Source organism: Onychostoma macrolepis, chromosome 17 (genome assembly GCF_012432095.1).
Source record: "Onychostoma macrolepis isolate SWU-2019 chromosome 17, ASM1243209v1, whole genome shotgun sequence".
Classification (NCBI taxonomy): domain Eukaryota; kingdom Metazoa; phylum Chordata; class Actinopteri; order Cypriniformes; family Cyprinidae; genus Onychostoma; species Onychostoma macrolepis.
The window spans coordinates 9228151-9250435 of NC_081171.1; the positions used below are offsets into that span (position 1 = coordinate 9228151).

Here is a 22285-nt window from a genome sequence, read left to right on the forward strand (position 1 = left end):
TCTTACTGACACTAAAAATTTGAACGCTAATGTATACAAATCTAAAATAAACAATAGCCTAAATATTAAATATTTTTATAAATATTATGGACCAAGCATGATGCCTTAAATAAGCCAAAACCTTTCTCTTCAGTTGGGTCTCATGAAGATATTATACACCACGCAGCTCCAGCTTTCATTCATTCTTTCATTCATTCATTCGTTCATTCACTCATTCATTCAGGCAGTCAGTCAGTCAGGCATAGTGGGGTTTATGAACCCCTCCTCCAGAGACGTCACACAAGCGGAGGGAGATGAATGTCACATCCAGTCAGTGAATTACTGAGGGCACTTCACCACAGTACCTGCATGAGGTGTAGACTTCAGTGAGCATGATTCAGGAGCGCATCATACATCCACATTTACGCGTAGTGAGGATACGAGTGCTGCGTTAATCTTCTTTGCGTCTTGGACCTTCAGTTGCTCAGTGCGCATTGCGCTCCGCGCGACGCGAGACCGCAGAATCACACTCAAACAAGACTGTTCTTTATATATTTCCACTGGATAGAGGCACACTCACGACACATGGAAGATCACCTGAAGAACTCTGAGAGGAATATTAAAGTTTGGGAACTGCTGAAATGCGTTTGGGGACCAAGAACATCTCAGAGTCAGAAGATCTGAGGGACACGCGGACATGAGGGTTGTTCTGCTGCTCACTGAGAATTTGCTTTACGTGTTTAATGCCTAATGCATTTCTGACATTTTAGATGGATTGGTTTTATATGAGGGATGGGCATACATGCAAAGAAAGAGACATAAAAGAACCTTGGAACTGAAGAGGGTTGAGTGCCATTCACAGAAACTCATCGGAAGTGGTGCACGATAGCAAAATCATAATAAAAATTATCCTTATTATTATTTTTTACGAAGTCATGCTGATTCGAAGCCAAGCTCTACGGTGGGCAGTTTTCTTGACACTTTGTCTTCTGTTGGTGAAGGGGTTCCCTGCAAAAAGACGAAGAGCAAATCACATCAAGAGCAAGAGTGGAACATCTCTAGAGGTATGAATTCATCAATAATTAATGATTAATTAGATATTAATTTAATTTTACAGCATCTAAATTAATAACATATATTTATTGTATGTAATAAATGTTAATGACATTTTGGGATGAAACATAACTTTTAGACCATAAAAGTTCATATGCAATCTCATAGTTCATGTTCCGGATTCTACGACCATCTTGGTCAGTGATGTGCGAAAAATTAACGATGTCACCTGATCGGGTTTTTTAACCAATAGTGATGACTGGAGCTAATTGTCACTCCGGCTAACATGTCACATTCAATAACTACACCATCCAGTCAAACAAATGTGTGTTTTATCTATATTTCTACAGGCTATATTTTAACTGAAAGGAGAACCGTTTTCTTAAAATAAAATTATCATGTTTTAAAAGGATAAGTTTATGTATTCCAATATTTGTAGGCCAAAACAGTGATTTGATATTCATTGACATCTAGCCCCGGTCTGCTTTACTATGCTGCAGAACACAATGAATTCAAATGAGTTTTCATAGAACAGCAGGTGTCAGACAGGTATGAATCTTTGTATCACATATCATATCATATATCATCTCCAGAAAGAACCAGGATAAAGTTTATTAGAGGTCAAACCACACTGAAAATACAGTTTCCATATATAGTTAAAGTGTGCTTAATGTCTGGAATGGTGGGGTGGTTAATTTGACCCATCTGTTAAATGATAAACCACAGTTTAATGTTCATGGGTTGTTCTGGGTGTTTAATTCATTCATTTCTCCTTCAGCAGAGAAGTGAGGTCACACTGAATCCAGGGTTGTGCTGTGACTTTTTTTTTTTTTTTCATGGATCAACTTTATGGAGTGTTAACGCAGAGAGGAAATGCTAACCTACCCCAGGCTGCCTTTTAATAGTCATTTCCCCTCTGAAAAGAATTTCAAACACAAGTCCACTATCCTAGACGTAAAACTAAGGCCTCTCTTGCATGCGCACATGAATCAATCAATATAACAGATACTCGACTCACTATGCACAACCTGAGCAGGGGGTTAAGAACACATCTTGCTCAAGGGTGCGAAGATCTGACAGAAAGCAGACTGGTAAGCGGCGAGGCTCGGGTGATACAAGACTGTCTTTGTGCGTGGTGAGAAAACATAACGTCTGCCCTACCTTTTAAGCCAATTGGGAAAGATGTTTTTATTAAAGTAGCCACTGGGGTTCACGCAGACATGGGAGGGCCATTGTTTGCCCTACGCAACAGGAAGTCTTTGCTTCACACAAAAACTGACACTTACTAATCAAAACAGCCAGCTGGAATCCGATACGCCACGCTCAGAGAAATCTCGTAGGAGTTCAGCAGCCTTGGTGCTATAATTGATAAGCCCAATAATCACAGGGCTCTTCCTCTCCTCAAGCCCAAGCAGACACCAATTCCACAAATGGCGCCAAATTCTTGAGCCCCGCTTGGAAGTTCATGTTGCTGTTTCTTTGCATTGTGCCGGATGACTCGGGTGCGGAAAGCTCAAATGTCCAGTGCTCTAATTGAGGTTAAGCTGAAACTGTAAACCATAATCTGTATGAAAGTATATAGCGAATGCCTTGGTAGACGCTGTGAAAGCTATATTCAGAATTTAATGAAGAAACACCAGATAATATTTCACAAAAACCACCAGAACACACACATACCAGCCTGAAAGTAGAAATAGATTTAATAACGTGCCTGCATGTTGCTGAGTACAACTATTTTTTAGATCTTGGCCCTACAAAACATGTGCAGCACCGAGATCTGATTATAAACATCTGAAGCTCGTAAAAGAAACGATATGTATCCAATCTGTCTTTTTTTTAAGTTTATAACATTAATACAGTTGGTATCAAGATGCACAGTACCACTGGTACGTTTGGTACAAGTTGGTTATCAAGTGTCAACAGGAATTCTAGGGGGATGTGATTTCTGAGGCTTACATGACGCTAATGAAGAGTTTTTGACACAAGCCATCTGAGAGATGCCAGACGTGGATCTGTGTGGGATATATCCATCTAGGCACTCTAACCTTGATCTTCACTTGCTGCACACAAAAGTGTTTCGTACGCAAACCCATTTCTGGTACATGTGAGTAAAGTTTTAAACAAGAAATATTCATTCAGATTGTAAGATATAAAGGCATAACTTTAAAAAGTACAAATGCAATCGTAAGATAAAGTATGAAGTTTACAATGTAAGATTTGCAGTGTCAACTGAGACACAATTAAAGTGGCAATTTTGAGAGAAATCGCAGTTCTGAGAAATAAAGTTGTAATTATGTTAAATTAAGTCACAGTTATGAGAAATAAAGTTACAATCTTTAAACGTAAAGTCACAATTTTTAGATATAAAGTTGCAATTCTAAGAAATAGTCACAATTATGAGAAATAAAATTGTGAAATATGAAGTTGCAATTGAGATGTAAAGCCATAATTTGAGAAATAAAGTTGTAATTGTAAGACGTAAAGTTGCAATTATGAGAAATAAATTTGTTCAAACAAAATTTTTTCGAAATTTTGTAATGAAAAGTCACAATTTTGGGAAAAAGTTTCAATTCTAAGAAACAAAGTCACAATTTTCAGAAACAAAGTTTTAATTATAAAGAAAATGTGTAGTTGTGAGACATGATGTTGCAATTGTGGGATATAAAGTCACACAAATGAGAAACAGTTTAAGGCTACAATTACCTTATTATTTTTTCACACTGTACCAGAAATGAGCTTCCATAGTTTTAAATGCATGACACGCCGACAAGGAATGAGGACTCCTGACAGTGTGATTAATACTTGGCTCGAAGAAAAACTTGCTTTTCCCTCTTTTTTGGAAGGGAATAATCAAATCCATTCATTTTATTGAATTATGAACAAGCCGCTCATTTTTCCGTCGCTAATGCGTCCCATTTGCTTTCTTTCTAGGCGGTCAGAGAGGTAATGCTTTGTGAGAGTGTTGGGGAAATCAGACTCTGAATGTTTCATGTGCTTTGGGACTCTGGTGCCTCTCCAGCTTCGGTGCCCTGATGCCCTGCCCTTGTTGTGGTGGCACCTCGGCTCCAGCATATTCAGCTCAGAGCATCCCCAGACCATGTGTGTGTGTGGTATTTATTTTGGCAGGGGCGTATTCGTTCATTCTCTTAGGTCTCCGCGCCCGTCCAGATGGCACGTCCTATAAAACACAATAACTGTTTGTGAGGAGAGGAGATAACACATGGTACACTGATGCTGTTGAGGCATGCCAAGAGAATCAGATTGTAACATGGTGGTATGCTGGAAGAAAAATATAGAGAAAGAACAACATAAAGGCATGAGGACAATGATCGTCTCTGCTAGGATCTGGGCAGGATTCCATCCTTACCATGTCACTCTTCTCACAAGTGGCCTTGCTGTCTTGCCTCCTCTGTTTCTGTTGGCCCCCTTTGTGGAGAGTCAGGAATTCTGGCTCCAGGGACTTAGTTGTTGCGAGCTGCTTTGTGGCACAGGAAAGTATTCTTTAAAGTTTCTTTTCGCGTATTAACCTGTAGCACTCGTGTGAAATCATAGCCATCCTTTTCGTCTCAGCTGGTGCAATTTCACCCATGTGAAGAAAGTGATTAATACAAACGGCAACGCTGAGTGAGGAGCTTATCTTGGCGTGACTTTTTCTCAGAGGTTTGATTATAGAATGATTGAAGGGAATGGTATGAAAGATCTCTGGAAGGCGCACAAAGTGAGGAAACACTCGAAATCCTTCATTGCGCTCACTACAGGCAGGCAGAGAAAACTTTGTGGATGGTAACATCTCATTGGTTTTCACACGGCTGTAACAAATAGACAGTAGTTCCCAACTGCACTCCGACTGTGCAATTCCTAGATGACACATGCACTCTGTTCCAAATCCTAAATTCATGTTTACTATGTTCTAAAGGCCCTTTAAATGAGACATGAATATTTGGCAGAATCGGCACAAACAAGATTTTTTAATAGCAATTGCTATGAAAAATTCACACGTAGATAATCATATACTTGGTTTTCTTCATTCGGTGATGAAAACGTGCCAATATGCATGTTAAATTACACGTTGTCATATTAACAACCAATCAGTAAATAAACGAATGTAACATTGTAGTTGTGTAATCGTCATTTTTGTGAAAGGATTTATTATTCTCAGTTTATTTCAAATCAGGCGTTTTGGTAAAATGGCTCGTGGTTTAGCGAGTCAATAAACTAGTAACAGCTCTGAATGATTCACTGATTCACTGACTCCGGGTGTGTGTTCACAGTGTGTGTGTGTGTTCACTGCTGTGTGTGTGCACGTTGGATGGGTTAAATGCAGAGCACAAATTCCGAGTATGGGTCACCATACTTGGCTGTATGTCACTTCACTTTCACTTTCACTTTGTAAAAGAATCAGTTCAGGAGTCGGTGACGACTTTGGACGCATACCAAACTTTCTTCCGCAAGCAAATTTTAAATTATTTCCACACTTTTTATTATATGATCCATGGTGACCGCTTGTTTTCGGAACAGTGTTCATATCGGTAATCACATATATGTGACCCTGGACCACAAAACCAGTCATAAGTAGCACAGGTATGTTTGTAGCCAACGATACATTGTATGGGTCAAAATTATCGATTTTTCTTTTATGCCAAAAATCATTAGTATATTAAGTAAAGATCATATTCCATGAAGATATTTTGTAAATTTACTTCTGTAAATATATCAAAACGTCATTTTTGATTAGTAATATGCATTGCTAAGAATTCATTTGGACAACTTTAAAGGCGATTTTCTCAATATTTAGATTTTTTTGCACCCTCAGATTCTAGATTTTCAAATAGTTGTATCTCGGCCAAATATTGTCCGATCCTAACAAACCATACATCAATGGAAAGCTTATTTATTCACTTAAGACTGGTTTTGTGGTCCAGGGTCACATATGACGCATGGTGACCGCTTGTTTTCGGAACAGTGTTCGCGTCAGTAATCACATATATGTGACCCTGGACCACAAAACCAGTCATAAGTAGCACGGGTATATTTGTAGCAATAGCCAACAATACATTGTATGGGCCAAAATTATCGATTTTTCTTTTATGCCAAAAATCATTAGAATATTGAGTAAGATCATTTTCCATGTAAATTTTCTACCGTAAATATATCAAAACTTAATTTTTGATTAGTAAAATGTGTTGCTAAGGACTTCATTTGGACAACTTTAAAGGCGATTTTCTCAATATTTTATTTATTTTTTAATTTTTTTGCACCCTCAGATTACAGATATTTAAATAGTTGTATCTCGACCAAATATTGTCATATCCTAACAAACCATACATCAATGGAAGGTTTATTTATTCGGCTTTCAGATAAATATCTGGTTTTGTAGTCCAGGGTCACATATCTAAACGTATTTCCATTTATCAAAATTCTAACCCTGTGCTGAACTAATTTCAGTGGATTTCAAATTTCAAATACTGAATTGAAATAGAAACACTTGTCGTTTGGATGTTAATAATTGTGTACAAATCATTAAAGAAGCTTCCATTCCATTCCATTCCTCCTTCCCACCCCTTCTGATGATGAACTTCATTAGAGCGCAATGGTGAAGTTTATCGTCTGGAGCAGAGGACATCTGTTTTGTGTGTGGGAGAGACACAAGCAGTGAAGTGAGACAAGGCAGGCCACGCATGATCAGTAGAGAGAGGCTTTGATCAGACAGACCCAACTCCCGCTCTCTCCTCTGCTGCGTCAGAAGGGAACATTCAGACCATCAAACCAAGTCTCTAGATGAAGAAGAGCAGGAATACCACATGTTGAAATGCACCAAGGTGATCTGAACCTGCGAGGATCTGAGATGGAGATTTGAAAGTAAGGGAGTTATAGTGAAAGCTTGCAGAATGATGTGGCCATGATGAGGACATATGTGTCTCTTGCTTTCTGATTTATGCTTGTGTATGTTGCTGTTCTTTTGAAGTCTCTGGTGGCTTATAGACAGGGCCTCCACAAGAACTCTTTGAAGCGCAGCATGGCCCAAAATGTAAAGTCTACACTGAGTTTCATCTGGTGCTTATTGCATGTTGGAGAGTGCAGGCAGCTAAAGACAACATAAGCATTTATACTATTTACTTATAACATTTAAATGTCCCCGGTCTTGTTCTGCACAATTCATCACAATTGTTTTACACAATGTGTGTTTGGCGACAAATAATATTAACCAATAAAAATCTTTTACCCATACGATATATATATATATATATATACATACAGTAAATATATATATATATATATATATATATATATATAATATTAATCAATAATAGGCTGATTTTAATGATCCATGACCCATCCTAAAATTCTGTTCATTGGGCCAAAAATATCTTTGGTTATTGACAGGCATTGACAAGTATCACATAAATCACAGATATTTTTATTATATTTCATAAATCATAAAAATGATTAAATAATAATAATAAAAAATGATAAATAAATATATATTTAGAATTTTATTATTTATGATTTTTATTATTTTTGGTTACACTTTATTTTGATAGTCCACTTTAGATATTTTACTAACTAGAAGTAACTTTTTAACTATACATGTCAACTAATTCTCATTAATTTGCAACTACATGTCTACTAACTCTCAGAGTAGACTGATAGGTTAGGTTTAGGGTTAGCAGAATAAGTTGACATATAGGCCTACTTGTAAAGTTTCTCATAGTCAGTATGTTGTATGTTGTGGACTCATCAAAATAAAGTGTTAGAAGATATTAAGCAGACAGTCTACTAATACACTAATGACAGCTAGTTGACATATAGTTACAAAGTTACTTACTGTTAGTAGAATGTCTAAAGTGGACTATCAAAATAAAGTGTTACCTTATTTTTTTTTAAAGGTCACCATCATCTGCCTCATTCTTGAGGCTTGAGACTTGTTGACATGATTAGTAGCAAGCTGCAAAGTGCTTTAGAGTATTGTCATAGTTTGTGGACAACAGGAAGCCTTTCTTTGTACCGCCACAGACTGTATGTCTCCATATTAAAGTAAACCAGATGAAAGAGATACATATCCCTTAATGTGTAATCATTTACCTGCATGCACTGTCCTGACTCCTGAGTCTTCCTCCAGGAATTCACAGTCCCTCTCCATCCGTTGAACGCAGCATTACCCGTAATGTCAAACAGCTGTCAATAGAGTGAGCCATGACTGTCTCAGACTTAGTGAGAAAGAATGAGCAGCAGCAGTAAGCGTGCAATTCCTCTTCCTTGTTGATGTTTCTCTGCTGTCTGTTTTGTTATGTTGCTAATGGTAACCCAATGAAGCATCGATTGACAGATATGCAGCATGGAAATCAAAGAACTCGAAGAGCGCTTTTTGTATATACGAAACCTTAAAAGAGACTGACAGAGTCTTCCAAAGGTCTGGGAAACAGGCTTTTCCTGGATCATTAAAGCAAAAGAAGGCTCTTAAATTATTGCCATGATTTCTACTAATCCTGTTCCAAAATCCACCTGATATGCTGTCATGTGTTAGACATTTCACTCCAGATGGGTTTATTTGAAACCCAGACAGCTTTTTTCATATGGGCCATAAGGTCACAGCTGTATAGATTTGATATGGTGTTAAAGTAAGACAGATCCTCCAACCATCTTTACGTGCATGACGAAATTTCTCAGAAGTATTTATCTTTGGCCCTTTCTGGGGGCTTTATACATAAGGAATCCTTGCGCTTTCATCTAAATAAAGTTGGTTAGATCACCAGATGTTCCTTTCATAGGATACTATGTGTGCACTTCCCAGGTCAGAGGTCACGGTGGCTCCAAAGATGTCAGACAGTCACTGCGGGACATTCAGCGGCAGAACCAATTGAGCAGTGAGCCGCCTTTGCCTCGCCGTCATAAGAGGAGATGGTCACAGATTCGCTCGGAGGGAGTCCTTCCCAAACCTGCTCCACAGGAAGAAGAAGAACCCTTCATTTTAGACCTGAAGAACTTCCCTGACCTTGCCAACGCCGACCTGGGCTCCCAGAACCCAAACATTCAAGTAAGAGCAGGTCTTATCTCACCTTATTGTCATATTGATTGCTTCAAAATCAAGTTTCTTTCTGTATATACATGCTTTTAAAGAAGTAATACAGTGTTTACAGGCTCTTGGACCACAAGAAAATGAGGTAAATGAACTGAATCAGTCATTTTGTGTCTTGGGGGTCTTGGGTTTCTTTCATTGTGTATCTGTATATCTTGGCATTAGTTCTTCTAAAGACAGTTGTTAATATTATGAGGGTAGTTTGTTATTCCAGATATGTTTAACATCTCACCGTTCCCAAAACCTTGTCATTTCTTTCCTTAGGGTGAACTAAATCATTGTATAATGAGTTGGGTAATGGATTGATTTTACTTGGCAACAGTTTGTGGTGTATGTAATTAACCTATGCACTCATTGTTTCACTGTTATTGCTGCTGTGATTGCAGTAGGGACTTCAGGTTTCTGTGCTGTTGCTGGTCATGTCGCAGCTGCTTCTAAACTGGAGAGGCCTCTTAAATTACCCCAAGCGAGACCTTTATTCTGGTGTAGCTCATTTCAGCCATACTGCTCAAACTCCTGCACAGTGTACCAAAAAGAAATCCCGAGAAAATCCAAAAGGTGAAAGGCCACAGTATTATTTTAACAGGCACTTTTAATGCTCCCTCCAAGAGCAGATCCCAATCTTTAAATGTTTTTACAACACCGGTAAAGAAGGGATTTTTATATTTTTAGTACTGTTATGTGTGTAAGTGGACTTGAGAGGAAACGAAGTTAGACTTCAGGGAAAAAATACACACGAGATCCCTAGTAAGCAAATTGACTTTTATAATAGGGAAAATTCAAGAGTCTTCCAAATGGGACGGGTCCATCTTCCATACTTTTTAGAAAAAGCTATTTTGTTTTAATGCATCTCCAATATGGTTGCCGCCAATGTAAATGTATGAGTTACTGCCTTTAGCAGGTAATGTGGTGAACGTTATGATTTTAAGACAGACTTTCTTACGTTTTTGGTATATCTCATGTTATCTGCTTTTTCCATGACTCATTCCTAGTGGCAACACATTTGATAAGACCTTGGCAAAGAAGTGCAGCAGAGATTTCTTAAACATCTGTGTTGCCATTAAACTTAAATTTGCCATTTAATGGACCTCCAGTGATCTAAAACTTGGATATTTTTTGTCTTCAAAAGTGATGTCTTGTGTTCTTTGGACATAGAATACAGTCATGATTAGTTCAAGGAGGAGGTGGAGACCGACTGTTGTAAACAGTGCAGTTACAGTAGCGTAATCACCCGCTCTAAACTGCTCCGTGCCTTTATAAACAGCTGCAGCAGCCATCAGATTGTTACGCTGTAGGGGAAATAAACAACCAGTCCTTTGTCTCGGCCTGCTGGAACACTTGCTATCGTTTTCAGGTCTGCCTGACTCGGGCACTACGAGCCCAAGCATGCAAAGAACAAATCTGTCACCTCAAAACATCCTTTGAAATAAACAAACAGGAGAATAGGGAAAACTTTGAATATCCTTTGAACATTTTTAACATACACGGCTCTAAAAAAGCACAGTCATCAATGGGGCGGTAGAGTTACCTTCTAAATGTCTGCGCAATTAAACCCAATATGTTGTGTGTTCAGTTAAACATATACAGTACTGTTTGGGGTCATTTTGTTTTTAGTGTTTTTGAAAGAAGTCACCAAGGTTGCATTTATTTGATAAAAAAGGAAACATTATTAAATTATTAAAATAACTGTTTTCCATTTTTAATGTATTTTAAAATGTAATATATTCCCTAGATGGGAAAGCTGAATTTTCAGCCTTACTCCTAGTCTTCAGTCACATAATCCTTCAGAAATCATTCTAATATGCTAATTTGGTGCTCGAGAAACATATCTTATTATCGATGTTTAAAACAGTTATGCTGCTTAATATTTTTGTGGAAATTGTGATGATGTTTTTTTTTTTTTCCTGGATTCTTGGATGAATAGAAAGTTCAAAAGAACATAATTTATTCTTATCACTTAAGATCAATTGAATGTGACCTTAAAAGGAAATATCTATCTATCTATCTATCTATCTATCTATCTATCTATCTATCTATCTATCTATCTATTATAAGTATAATATATATCATATATATTGTATATAATCTAATAATCTAATTGGCTTAGAAAGCCTAGTCAGACTTGGTGGTTGTCAAAATGGTTTCTAGCTGGTCCAAACTGGCCATTTATGGTCATTAGCTGATCCAAGCCTGTCTAGAGGGTTGAACCTGGCTAGCTGGACCTGGTCAGGCTTGTTTGGGCTGGTTGTCCATCTTGAACTGGTTATCATGTTCCAAAAACCAGCCAAAACCAAGGTTTTGTAGAGCTACAACTTTCTGATATGCATTTTTTGCAGATCAACATACCAACTTGTATCTCTCTACTAGGTTACCATTGAGGTTGTGAACAACCCTCAGATGGAGATTGAGATGGACCTCGCCAAGGAGAGCAGGAATGACTGGTCCTTGACCTCGGAAGAGTGGCCAGGCCATAAAAAGCTCTTCTGGCCACTGTTCTGGGAATACCATGATTCCAGTCAAGAAGGTCCTGGGCAAGGCAGTCTGGAGGAGAACGGAGAGGACCTCAGTTATGAGGGAGAAGATTCCCTATTGAGTGGTGTAGGTGCAGACTGGAACAGACGCTGGAAGGGCTGGGACTCCATGGACAATTACGGTAAGCACGGGTAGTTTTTGCCAGTGTATGGATGCAAGAAAAATCCTAATAATTGACCTGAATTAAACTGTCTTGATGTTTTTTCCAACTATGTAATTGGAAACCCTGAGTTTTTAGATTTTGTTTTTCTTCAGCCTCGTTATCGGAAGTATCAGCGCTCGTGTTGGGGCTTCTTGGAATGCCGGGGCACGTATGCCTAGCTGATTTCCTCAGCAATGCGGGCCCCAGCCTCCTCTTTAGGTCTTGACATTATGATTTATGCTTTAAGGGTTGCACTCAAGAACTGCTGCATAAACATGTCATTTCTGTCGCCACTTCCAGAGATTTTCTCTTGATGCCTATCAGCGGTAAACTGTGAAAGGCAACCCGTTGCTGTGTATATAGATAATATGAGATAACATGCATACCGCAACTAATATTGTCCTAATACATTATCACAATATTAGTTGTGGTACGCATGTTATCTTACCACCGGACTGCTTCTTTGTCAGTCAGGCAGATCATTACCTCAAAATGTTTACATACAGGGCAAACTGAAGTGCTGAAATACCATTTTAATGCGATTTTTATCCTTAAATAGCAGAACACAACCTATCAGCAAGTGCTCTGAACCTTTTCAAAGTATATGGTGAAGAAAAGATCAGAGTGAAAGTATTGAATAAGGGATTTCAGGAGGAAACTCAACGCTACGTCTGGTTCACGTTAGAGACAGCGAGCTTGAGCATCAGCTTTGTGTGTCCCCTTTGAAGTTGACACTAGTGCATCGGAAAACGTGGCTATTTGAAACCTGGGCCCCGATGTTTGCTAAGAGCAGCGTGGGGCCTCTTTGCTGGCTAAACAACTAATATTTGTGTTCAATTAGACAGTAGATTGAAAGAAGGGCCAGCATGCTTGGGCTGACAAAGAAAGCGTCTGCTGTGTTTTCATCTCATGACTGGCGCTTCGCTGTGATTCACACGGCCTAGCCTTTTGAGTTCTCTTTGGAATTCATGGCAGTTCTCAGGCCTTGGAATCAAAGTGTTTTTTGCCTTTGTTTTATCTGTTGATTCCATTTTTCCACACCAAAGTTATATTCACTGCCTGAGTAAATTGTTAAAGCACTCGATTCAGTCACTCTTTTATGTGTGAGACATTGAAAAATTGGCAAACAGCATCAAATTGCTGGGAATTTTTAAAAATTTCTTTTTAGATGTGTTAGCCCTGCTTACTATACTAATACTAGTTTCTGCATAGTAATCAGTGATAGCAAAAAGTCTGAACAGAAAAGCTTCACACATATAAGCTCTCACTGGTTTGTTAAACTAAAACTTGAGAATTTAACTTATCCTGCTATGGATTTAAAACCAGAATCTACATTTATCCTTTAACCAGCTTTATTTCACAAGGGCATTTTTCTTCTCCATCTGTCATTGACTTTCAGGGTGATCCTCCATTGAGGTTGTGTTCCACCATGTTCTGTCAGCTTCATTAGAGAGAAAGTGCATTGGTGGTGTGTGGTCAAATCCAACACCCAGCCAAAAAAGAAGCAATTGCAGCAAGCTCGCTGCGGTCGTGTCAGCAGTAGAGCCTCTGAGGATGTGGGTTCGAAACCAAACCGGCTTCTCTCTGTTGCCCCAGTGGATCCCCAGCTCTAAAATAGACCTAATGAGTGTACTTAGAGTAGGAGTGTGTTGTGTACAAACAAGCTTGAATGGCAAACAGAGAAGGGCAAATGAGCCACATTATTAATGATGTGGTCTGGTCTAGAGGCGTACAGTAATGAAGCGCTTTTCTGCAATTATGGTGAGCCACAGAATTACAGGCAGGCCATGTTCGGCAACAGCTCAGTAGAATGTTATAGGTTTAAGTCGTTTTTTCCTCTCCACTGCCCTTATGAAAATGATTTACCATAGTTTTACTATAGTAACTTATTACAGTTCCTATGGTATTTTAGTTGAAACAAAGTTCTCTGATAGCAAATATAAGTCGATCCAGTGTGTGTGGTCTCGATCTGCAAAGGCAGTGACACAACACAATATCAAAATATATACAATGTTTAATATACAGTTTTGTGTACAAGGCTGCCAAGCTCAACTCTGCTTAAACATTAACAAGGATATCATTGCTGATTCGAGCAGAAATCGCATTTAAGATTTTATTATCCCTGGCTTGACATGACACTGTGTTAGGCAAGCGAGGCAATGTACTTTTTAAGTTGTAGTCATATAATTTCTAAACATACACTATCGGTCTATAATATTTGGGGTCAATGAGATTTTTAAATGGCTGTATTTCTTTGATAAAATACAGTAATATTCTGAAATATTGTTACAATTTAAAATAACTTTTTATTTTAATATATTTTCAATTAAAATGTATTCCTGTGATGGCAATTTTTTATTATCAATTATTTATTATTGTATTATATTAATTATTTATTATTTATAAGCTACTATTATTGCGGTTAATTATTACAGTTGTGCTGCTTGATATTTTTGAGAACTGCTAGAAGCAAAATATTTTTTAATTGTTCTTGTCCCATTCAATTGTTCAGCTGTCCCATTTAAAAGTTGGTATTTTAAGCATAAATCAAACAAGATGTAGTGCACTGTAAAAAGTGAAAGTTGACTTAACTTAAAAAAATTGAGGAAACCCGTTGCCTTAAAATTATTAAGTACATAATAATAAAAAATAAAATAAAAAAGTTAAGTGAACTTGACAATTCAGTTAACTTATTTTTTTAATTATCATTTACTTAAAAATTTTAAGTTCATCAATTTTTTTAAGTTAAGTCAACTTATCACTTTTTACAGTGTGCCGTTTATGCTTAAAACGGGGGGGTGGGGGCGTATGGGTTTAAAAATAAACTTATTTTGAGACATATTCTCTTGAAAAAGCAGTCTTATCTCACACAATTTTGTTTCTAAAATTACATATTTTTTTAATGGGAAAACACCCAATAAATACCATATTAAATTGAAGTATTCAAGAATTACCTTCTTGAATTACCTGGAATAACCTTCATAAGTGGGTATATCATCAGTGTTTTCTTTGCTGTGACAGTATGAGTGGGTGTCTTCCTCGTCAGAATGTGGACTCTGAATTAGCAACAACACCTGGTAACCAACAACAATGCAGCCAAAATACATTAGCGAGGAAACAGTGCACTTATTTCTCTCCCAATCTTCTCTCTCTCTCTCTCTCTCTCACTCTCTCTCGCTCTCTCTCTCTCCATCACTACCGCCATGGAGTGCTCTGAAACTTTAATCTCTTTAGCATGGTGGTGGAAAGAGAGCATTGTTGGAAAGCGTCTAAGCTATTAGGCCTTGCCTTCCTGCTGAAGTGTTTGTATTGGCTCTGTTCTCACAGCTGTAAGCGGCTGACTTTGCCTCTGACATATTTATTACCAAAAAAAAAAGCAAGCCTGGCCTGCCAGGAGGGCCCACATTTTGTTCATTAGAGAGATTATATTTTACAAAGAAATACGCAATATTAATTTAGTTGTGCATCATTAGCTTTCTTAGGCAAACAACAGAGAGATGCACTTACCATCTTGGTTGTTTTTGGATTTGTTTCTTTTTCAATCCCAGTATGTTGGACGCTACACAGAGTTCAGATGCAAGCGGATTGAAGTTGAAGTATTTTCGGTGAAGATTTCACTTTCAGAAGCTTGTTATATAGAGTAAAGAAATTCCTTTAGCATTATTCTCAACTCATTTGTGGTCTGACCTGCATTGCATAACATTCCCACATGCTGTGTGAGGAATTCGTTAGCCTCAATTTATAGAAAAGGCCTTCCTTTTTTGTCACAGAATTCCTACGCTCATTCATTTTTTCATCTACAGAATATGAGGAGGAAGAATGGAGTGACTGGTCACCATGCAGTGTCACCTGTGGACATGGGAATCAAAAGAGGATTCGTTCATGTGGCTACGCCTGCACTGCCACAGAATCACGGACATGTGATTTAGAACGTTGTCCCGGTGAGACTGTCAATACTGTCACTTATACTCAGGCCTATGCAACCCCACAGTGCACTTAACTACTCACTATTGATCTTGATCTTAATTCCATCCAGCTCCTAATTATGCTGATAGTGATGGAAAACTTCTCTAATGCCTCTCATTCATCTCTGTCAGGCGTGCAGAAGTCGAACAAACACCAGGGACACCAGACTCGTGTTAGAAAAGGAGCAGTCTGGCCTTCTGTGTGTGTACTGTATACACTATGAAACCGCTCTTTGAGAGCAGCAGGCGTTTACTTGGCTTCAGTATGACAGCTCAATGAGGGCTTTCAGTATAAAAGCCCCTGATGCAGGGCGGTCCACAACCTGCCATCCACAAATGGGCAATACACACAAAATCAGTTCGCTCAAATACACTATGAGAGTCTCTACAGTGCTAAATCTACATAAACAGAATAGAACAACTTAATTTAACATTTTGAGCTGCTGAAAAAAACACAGCAAAATATTTTTTGGAAACCCTGTAAAATATTTTTAAACACCTTCTGAAATAAATTGGTCGATGAAAAAACATCTACTTCCTATAATTAAATATTTGCATATTAATTTATTAAATATTTGAATTTCAAAAGAAAAAAGATGCTTTTTTCAGCAAGATAGTGTAGTTTTAAGAGCAGCCCCCTTGATCTGGACCAGTTTGAACTGGTTATTGTTGCTGGCAGACTAGCTTAACTAGTGTAGCCATGGTGGATAACCAGCATGAAGTGATGCAGTAAAGAGTGCTTACTTTAGCTAGCTGTACTGGTCTTCATTTTGGTTTGTTTTTGGCAGAGATTTTTTATTTTCATGGGAGTTGGTATGTTCATATTGTGTTTTTATTTAAAATGTCATGTTTTTTCTTTTATATCTACAGATGACATAATTCCTGTGACAGAACCGACTCCTCTTGAAGTGGCAAACAGCACAGAGCTTTTTGGCACAGGTTTGTTTTTTTTTGTTTTTTTATGGTGTGATCATTCAGCAATTCAGTATTCTGGTGGTACCGTAGTAATTTTTATATGTGGTTAGGGTGACCATATGTCCTTTTTTTCAGCAATGTTCTGGTCAGGAGTTTTAAATTGCCAAAAACGTCTAAATTTTGGTTTTGTTTTCCATTTGATGCTCTCTAAAATCTTCATACAGTATGTGAATGCGTATTTGCATTGTTTTAACTGTTCTCTGTAGATGCCACCTTCTCCCACACAGTGACTAGTCAATTAGGTACAATGCCTGCACACAATTGGTCAAACTACTTTTCAGTCATTACTTTCAGCAAGTATGAAAACAAGAGAAAAAAAAGCCAAAATCTGGACATTTCAGGCAAGAAAAGATATGGTGGTATTTGCATAATACATGTCCAGAAACCCATTACAGTACCAGGTTACACTGTTCAAAAACTGTTAGTACCAAGGTAACTTTTGATACTTTTTTGTAACTATGTAACTGTATTGCCTTTCTGCAGCATTATGCAGCACTACTGAATCTCTTAATAAAGGGTTCAGTTAATTGCCTTTCAAGCTCCTAGTGTGTTCTTTTATTAGTTGAAATGTTTATTGATTTGTTTTAGCTTTCATTTAACTTAACGTCTAGTTCAAAACCCATTTAATCAGCATGGTTGTAGAAACTTCTCCTCTGAGACTGCAGTAGGAGGAACTCTGTGGGAGTCCTGTTAGACTGTAAAAGATCTGACATTCAAATTTTTCACAAATGCTCCACAGAGAGTGTTACTGAGACCACAAAGTAAAGATTGCTCTTCCAAAACTCTCACTATTTGCTTTGGAGTTTTTTGTTGGTCTCTTACTTTTGGCATTGAACATTGAATGTAATAGCTCTTTTCATTTAACCTCAATAATAATGAAAGTAGTTTAAAAACATAACAGGATAAAGTGTTTTTTTATTTTTTTTTTATCTCTTCACAATGGAACATAAATGTTAATAACAGCTATATTTCAGCATGACCGCTGCCTGAAGCACATATTTTTTTGTATCTTTATGTTCTGGCAGCAGACCGAGACAACCCCTATTGCGTGTTATGCCATGGTTCTCAATATGGACATATTTTCTTTTGGCATAATATAATATAATATATACTATTTTTTAATTATTAACAAAAAGTTATGCATAATTTATTTATTTATTTTAATTACAGAGTAATTGTTTTTGGAACCACTAATAAATTGATCTGATTACCCTGTAGATGTTGACAGCTGTGAGAAGTGGCTGAATTGCAAGAACGACTTCCTCCAGAAATACCTACACCAGGTCCTGACTGAATTACCCAACTGCCCTTGTGTCTATCCATCTGAGGTGGTCTACAGCGCTGTCAACATTTTCGATAGGAAGTTGCAAAAGACCTATCGCTGGCGTGACGCCAGTGGCCCCAAGGAGAGGCTGGACATCTACAAGCCCTCTGCAAAATTCTGCGTTCGCTCGATGCTCTCCTTCGACAGCACCACGTTGGCTGCACAGCATTGCTGCTACGACGATCACATGAAGCTCATCACTCGAGGCAAAGGGGCCGGAGCCCCCAACCTCATCAGTACAGAGTTCTCCCCAGAGCTTCATTACAAAGTAGACGTTCTCCCATGGATCCTGTGTAAAGGAGACTGGAGCCGTTTTCATTCGGTTCGGCCTCCCAATAATGGCCTTCAGTGTGTTGAGAACCCGCAGGAAGACGTCTACATGAATGAACTGGAGGAGGCCAGGGAGTACTGATCCAGATCATGGATTTCACATCAAATCAACCAGTGTTTGCTTAATTCTGGAGAGTCTTGTGGTACAGTATGGGCGTCTCACCAGTCTTGAATTCAATAAGAGCCTCTTCCTTTTGGATTGGGCGACTCCTTCACAGATCTAGACTATTTAGTTGATACTAAATGGAACTTTTGAGAGATTCATCTGGAGACTAAAGCTTAGACAAACTGTTTCGTACAGCTCAATTGCAACAACACTGGTTTAACATGTTGGTCCAAAGCCCAGATTGGAAGATCATGATGCAATTTTCTGTCTTCAGTGATGTTACGTACGTGCTCCAAACAAAGTTCAATAACAGTTCTTCAATGGCATTCTCTGGAACAAGTTGCTCTATTTTCATTGGATAACACGTTTGTTTTCCTTAAGTGTCCTCAAAGACTCTGGTCCACCATTAAAGGAATTCCAGTAAAGCTGCTAGACTTGTGAGATATTCAAAAATGCAACAGAATGCCGATTTTGTTGTCTTTAGACCTGAAGCTCAATCCTGGCCTCGCTCCAGTCTGTGCGAGATCAGTCCAAACAAATCAAACACAAGCCACACCACTCGCAAACCGATTCAACAAATTTCTGAGAAAAGTTGTTCTCTTTAGAGTTTGTATATTGTTACTCCAAATATACACAGACCTTGTGTCATTAGATAGATATTTATGCAGGATCATTTGACCTTTGACCTACCTTTTTGCAGAGAAAAAAATTAAGGAATCTGAGAAGCGATAGGAAACCTTTTTTCGAACTTGCCTTTGAGAACACGTCCCTCAGCAATGGGAGGCTTGTTTTTTAAAATCTGAAGCATAATTGGATCCCATTCTGTTTTCTTTTTTGCCTTTCAACACAACTCAGCTTTGTACTGAATGCAATATGAGACAGCCGCCTGACACCAGTGCAGGGGGCTGTCGGAGCTTGGTTGATGGATTGAAGTCTTCCTCTAAAGGTGAGGTGAAGGTGACACTTGTTGTAAAGGAACATCTCTTTAAATACAATGGCTCTTTCAATGTCTCGGTTCATCCTTGAGTCCCAATCAAAGCCTAGAGGCTTACATGGGATGTAGTTTGAAGGACCTAAGCCGCCCTTTTCAGCACAAGTGTTATCATGATCTCTTTGTTAGATGTTGACATGGAATGCTGGTGATTTGATTTCTAAATTCCCACTGACAGACGACTGTTCCATGTAGCAATACACATCCACCTTTGATAATATTATATACTGTGCTTAAAATCACAATGTAGTCCTATGAAAACTCAGTTCAAACCTTTTACTAGATAAATTAAAAAGAGTACATTATGTTGCATGGATTACTGCCACAGATGTGCAATGAGTGATGTTGAACCTGCATCTAAAAGGTTCTTGGTTTAAATCCCAGGTCAGTTACTGCAAGGTAAAGACTTCTGATGGTCTTTAATGCAGTGACTCTGAGCAAGGTGCTTTGATACAGCACCTTTAGTTTAGTTATAACTCAGTTATAACTCTAAATAAACTTCTAAACCTGAAGAAGAATCAAGGAATTTGTGTTCGCAGACAGGTTGCAAGTAACATTAAACTCTGCAGGGGAAGATCTCCAAATGTAGGAATGAGCCAAGTGCACATTAGCATCGCTTATGATCCCTGTCAGACCTGAGCAAAACCGTGAAGATGTTTTCACTGAGATAACAATAAATGCCAGCCATGAAAATGTCATTCAGTCCAGCAGTGAAAATGATAGAAGCATTCAAATATCCTGCTCTTAGTGATAGTGTATTCATCTTAAATATTACAGACATGGATTTTATGATCTTTGTGGTATGTGCATGGGTTCTGTCCAACCTAGGCTCATTAGGAATACGTGCCTCTTCCTACATTTTTGGAAAACTTCAAAAACGTACAGTACCTATGCATATTGCAGTTTCCAGCTTTGAATTATTTGTAAATTAATAAATTTTGATATTTCCATCACATAATCAGCACCATTTGTATGGCTTTTTTTGATGTAGTAAACTTGCTTGGTTGCCCACCCGGTACTGCATTGAACTTGCAATGTGGAGTGTTGTGGTACAAGTCCTGAACGTACTAAAATGGCATGGTTGCTTCAGAAAACGCGTTTTTATCTTCAGTTGCTTTTGTTAACACTATTGGTTAGGTTTAGGGTTTAGGTGATATGTTGTTTAACCTATAATGCCACTCGCCGTACATTTCATTTACGTATATGTACGTATAACACCCAAGGCAATAAAATGTTGACAAGTTTACATTGTTTAATGTCACTCGATGGACATTTCGCTTTGAAGGTGTAGTGAAATGTGTAAGAAACAATGCAATATTTTGCAGAAATATCACCACAGTTTGTCCAGTGAGCCTGGGTTGGTTCTGTCACAAATAAATCGTAGTATATGCATACCCGAGTTTTGATTTTGTATGTCAATATTTCAGTGAATAAACTGATGAATGTGGGTATTTGGTTGACAAAAATTTAAAATTTGGTATCTTTTTCTAATTCGCAATCTTGTTTGTTGAAGATTAGTTACAATACACTCTTTTCTATGTGCATTTGATGGTAAGATTTCACCTTTCAGAGCTTCAAAAAGAAAGGCACTTTATTTAAAAATTGATACTGGAATATATATGTGTGTATATATAATCATATGTTGAATTATACTTGTACAATTTACTGACTTTATAAAAATGTTATTGTGAAGGGAAGAATAACAAATGCTGTTGTTTAAGGATATTATGTGTAATGTAATATTTTGGCATGTCATTTTTAACTTCAGATTTATCGTTGTACAGTATTTATTGCTTTTGATTTTGTTACTCATTGCTATGAAGTGGATAATCAAATAATTCTATGCACTATATGAATCTGAGTTATTTGTCTTATAGGGGATTTCTGGTCTGTGAAAAGCAAAGTGCCATACCACACACCGTTCTACTTCAATAATGCTTCTAAAGTCATCTTTCTTTGTATTAAACACTCGGTGACCAGATATAATAAATGTAACTTTGATAATGTCACGTGTGCTTGAACTGAATTACTGTGTCCTGGGTATAAACATGTAGAGTTTAGTTCATTTCTTTTAAGTACATGAATTTGTTGAAATTAATAGCAGGTGAATTACATTCATCAAATCAACAGTCCCTCAATATATGAGCAACATTTTTGAGTAACTTATGCTTTAAAAATACTTTATTGTACTGTTTTTATACTGAACATAATGTTAATTTGAAATCCAGAACTATCATCTCGATTTTGGTTAACCCACACCCTTCTTAAAAGCTGTCTTATTTTTATTAATAACCTCAAAAATGAAGTGTAAAATAGTTGCACGTCTTATAAAGGTTTTAAATAGCACAAAAACATGAAGCGTGGACAGCTGTCACGGCAAGCGGACACTAGCACCAGTCGTTTTCAATTTGAGCATGATGATGGACTTAACAGTAGATTTGTGTTCTCATTTTCCACTGGATATTAGGTTGCCTTTAACACATGTGCTGCCTGCTTTTCTCAATTACCAATTAAGAGGAAGAACATTTTGTTTTTGGACGAAAAGAGGCATTAGCTTTAAGTCTAGCTAATGCAAAATAAATTGGACAACCGGAGTAGTATCATGTCTTTATAAGAACTACGCTCAAAGTTACGTATTGGGTAACAAAGCTGAGAAAAGATTGAAGCCCTGAAGGGTTTTTGCAGTGCTTATCATTGAATACCAATCTTGCTATGTAGCAGCCATCTGCTGCACTAATAATCTAATTGCCTTCACGTTAAGCATCGCTTGAGTGCTTCAGCCAGGACACAACCTGAACCAAGTCCAAATCA

The 22285-nt window shown here is 37.8% G+C and overlaps 1 protein-coding gene across 2 annotated transcripts; it reads left to right on the forward strand.

Annotated features, from left to right (window-relative positions):
• The first annotated feature begins 249 nt into the window (after positions 1-249).
• Positions 250-21467, forward strand: ism2a (isthmin 2a). Of its 2 annotated transcripts, none has more exons than XM_058750442.1 (6): positions 250-1043; positions 8825-9067; positions 11477-11762; positions 15587-15724; positions 16619-16687; positions 17942-21467. In XM_058750442.1, the coding sequence occupies exons 1-6, from the start codon at positions 915-917 to the stop codon at positions 18457-18459; spliced, it is 1383 nt and encodes a 460-aa protein (XP_058606425.1). In that variant the 5' UTR covers positions 250-914; the 3' UTR covers positions 18460-21467. The 2 variants fall into 2 exon arrangements, with proteins under 2 accessions (XP_058606425.1, XP_058606426.1); XM_058750443.1 differs by lacking the exon at positions 250-1043 and adding an exon at positions 1514-1581.
• Positions 21468-22285: the final 818 nt, after the last annotated feature.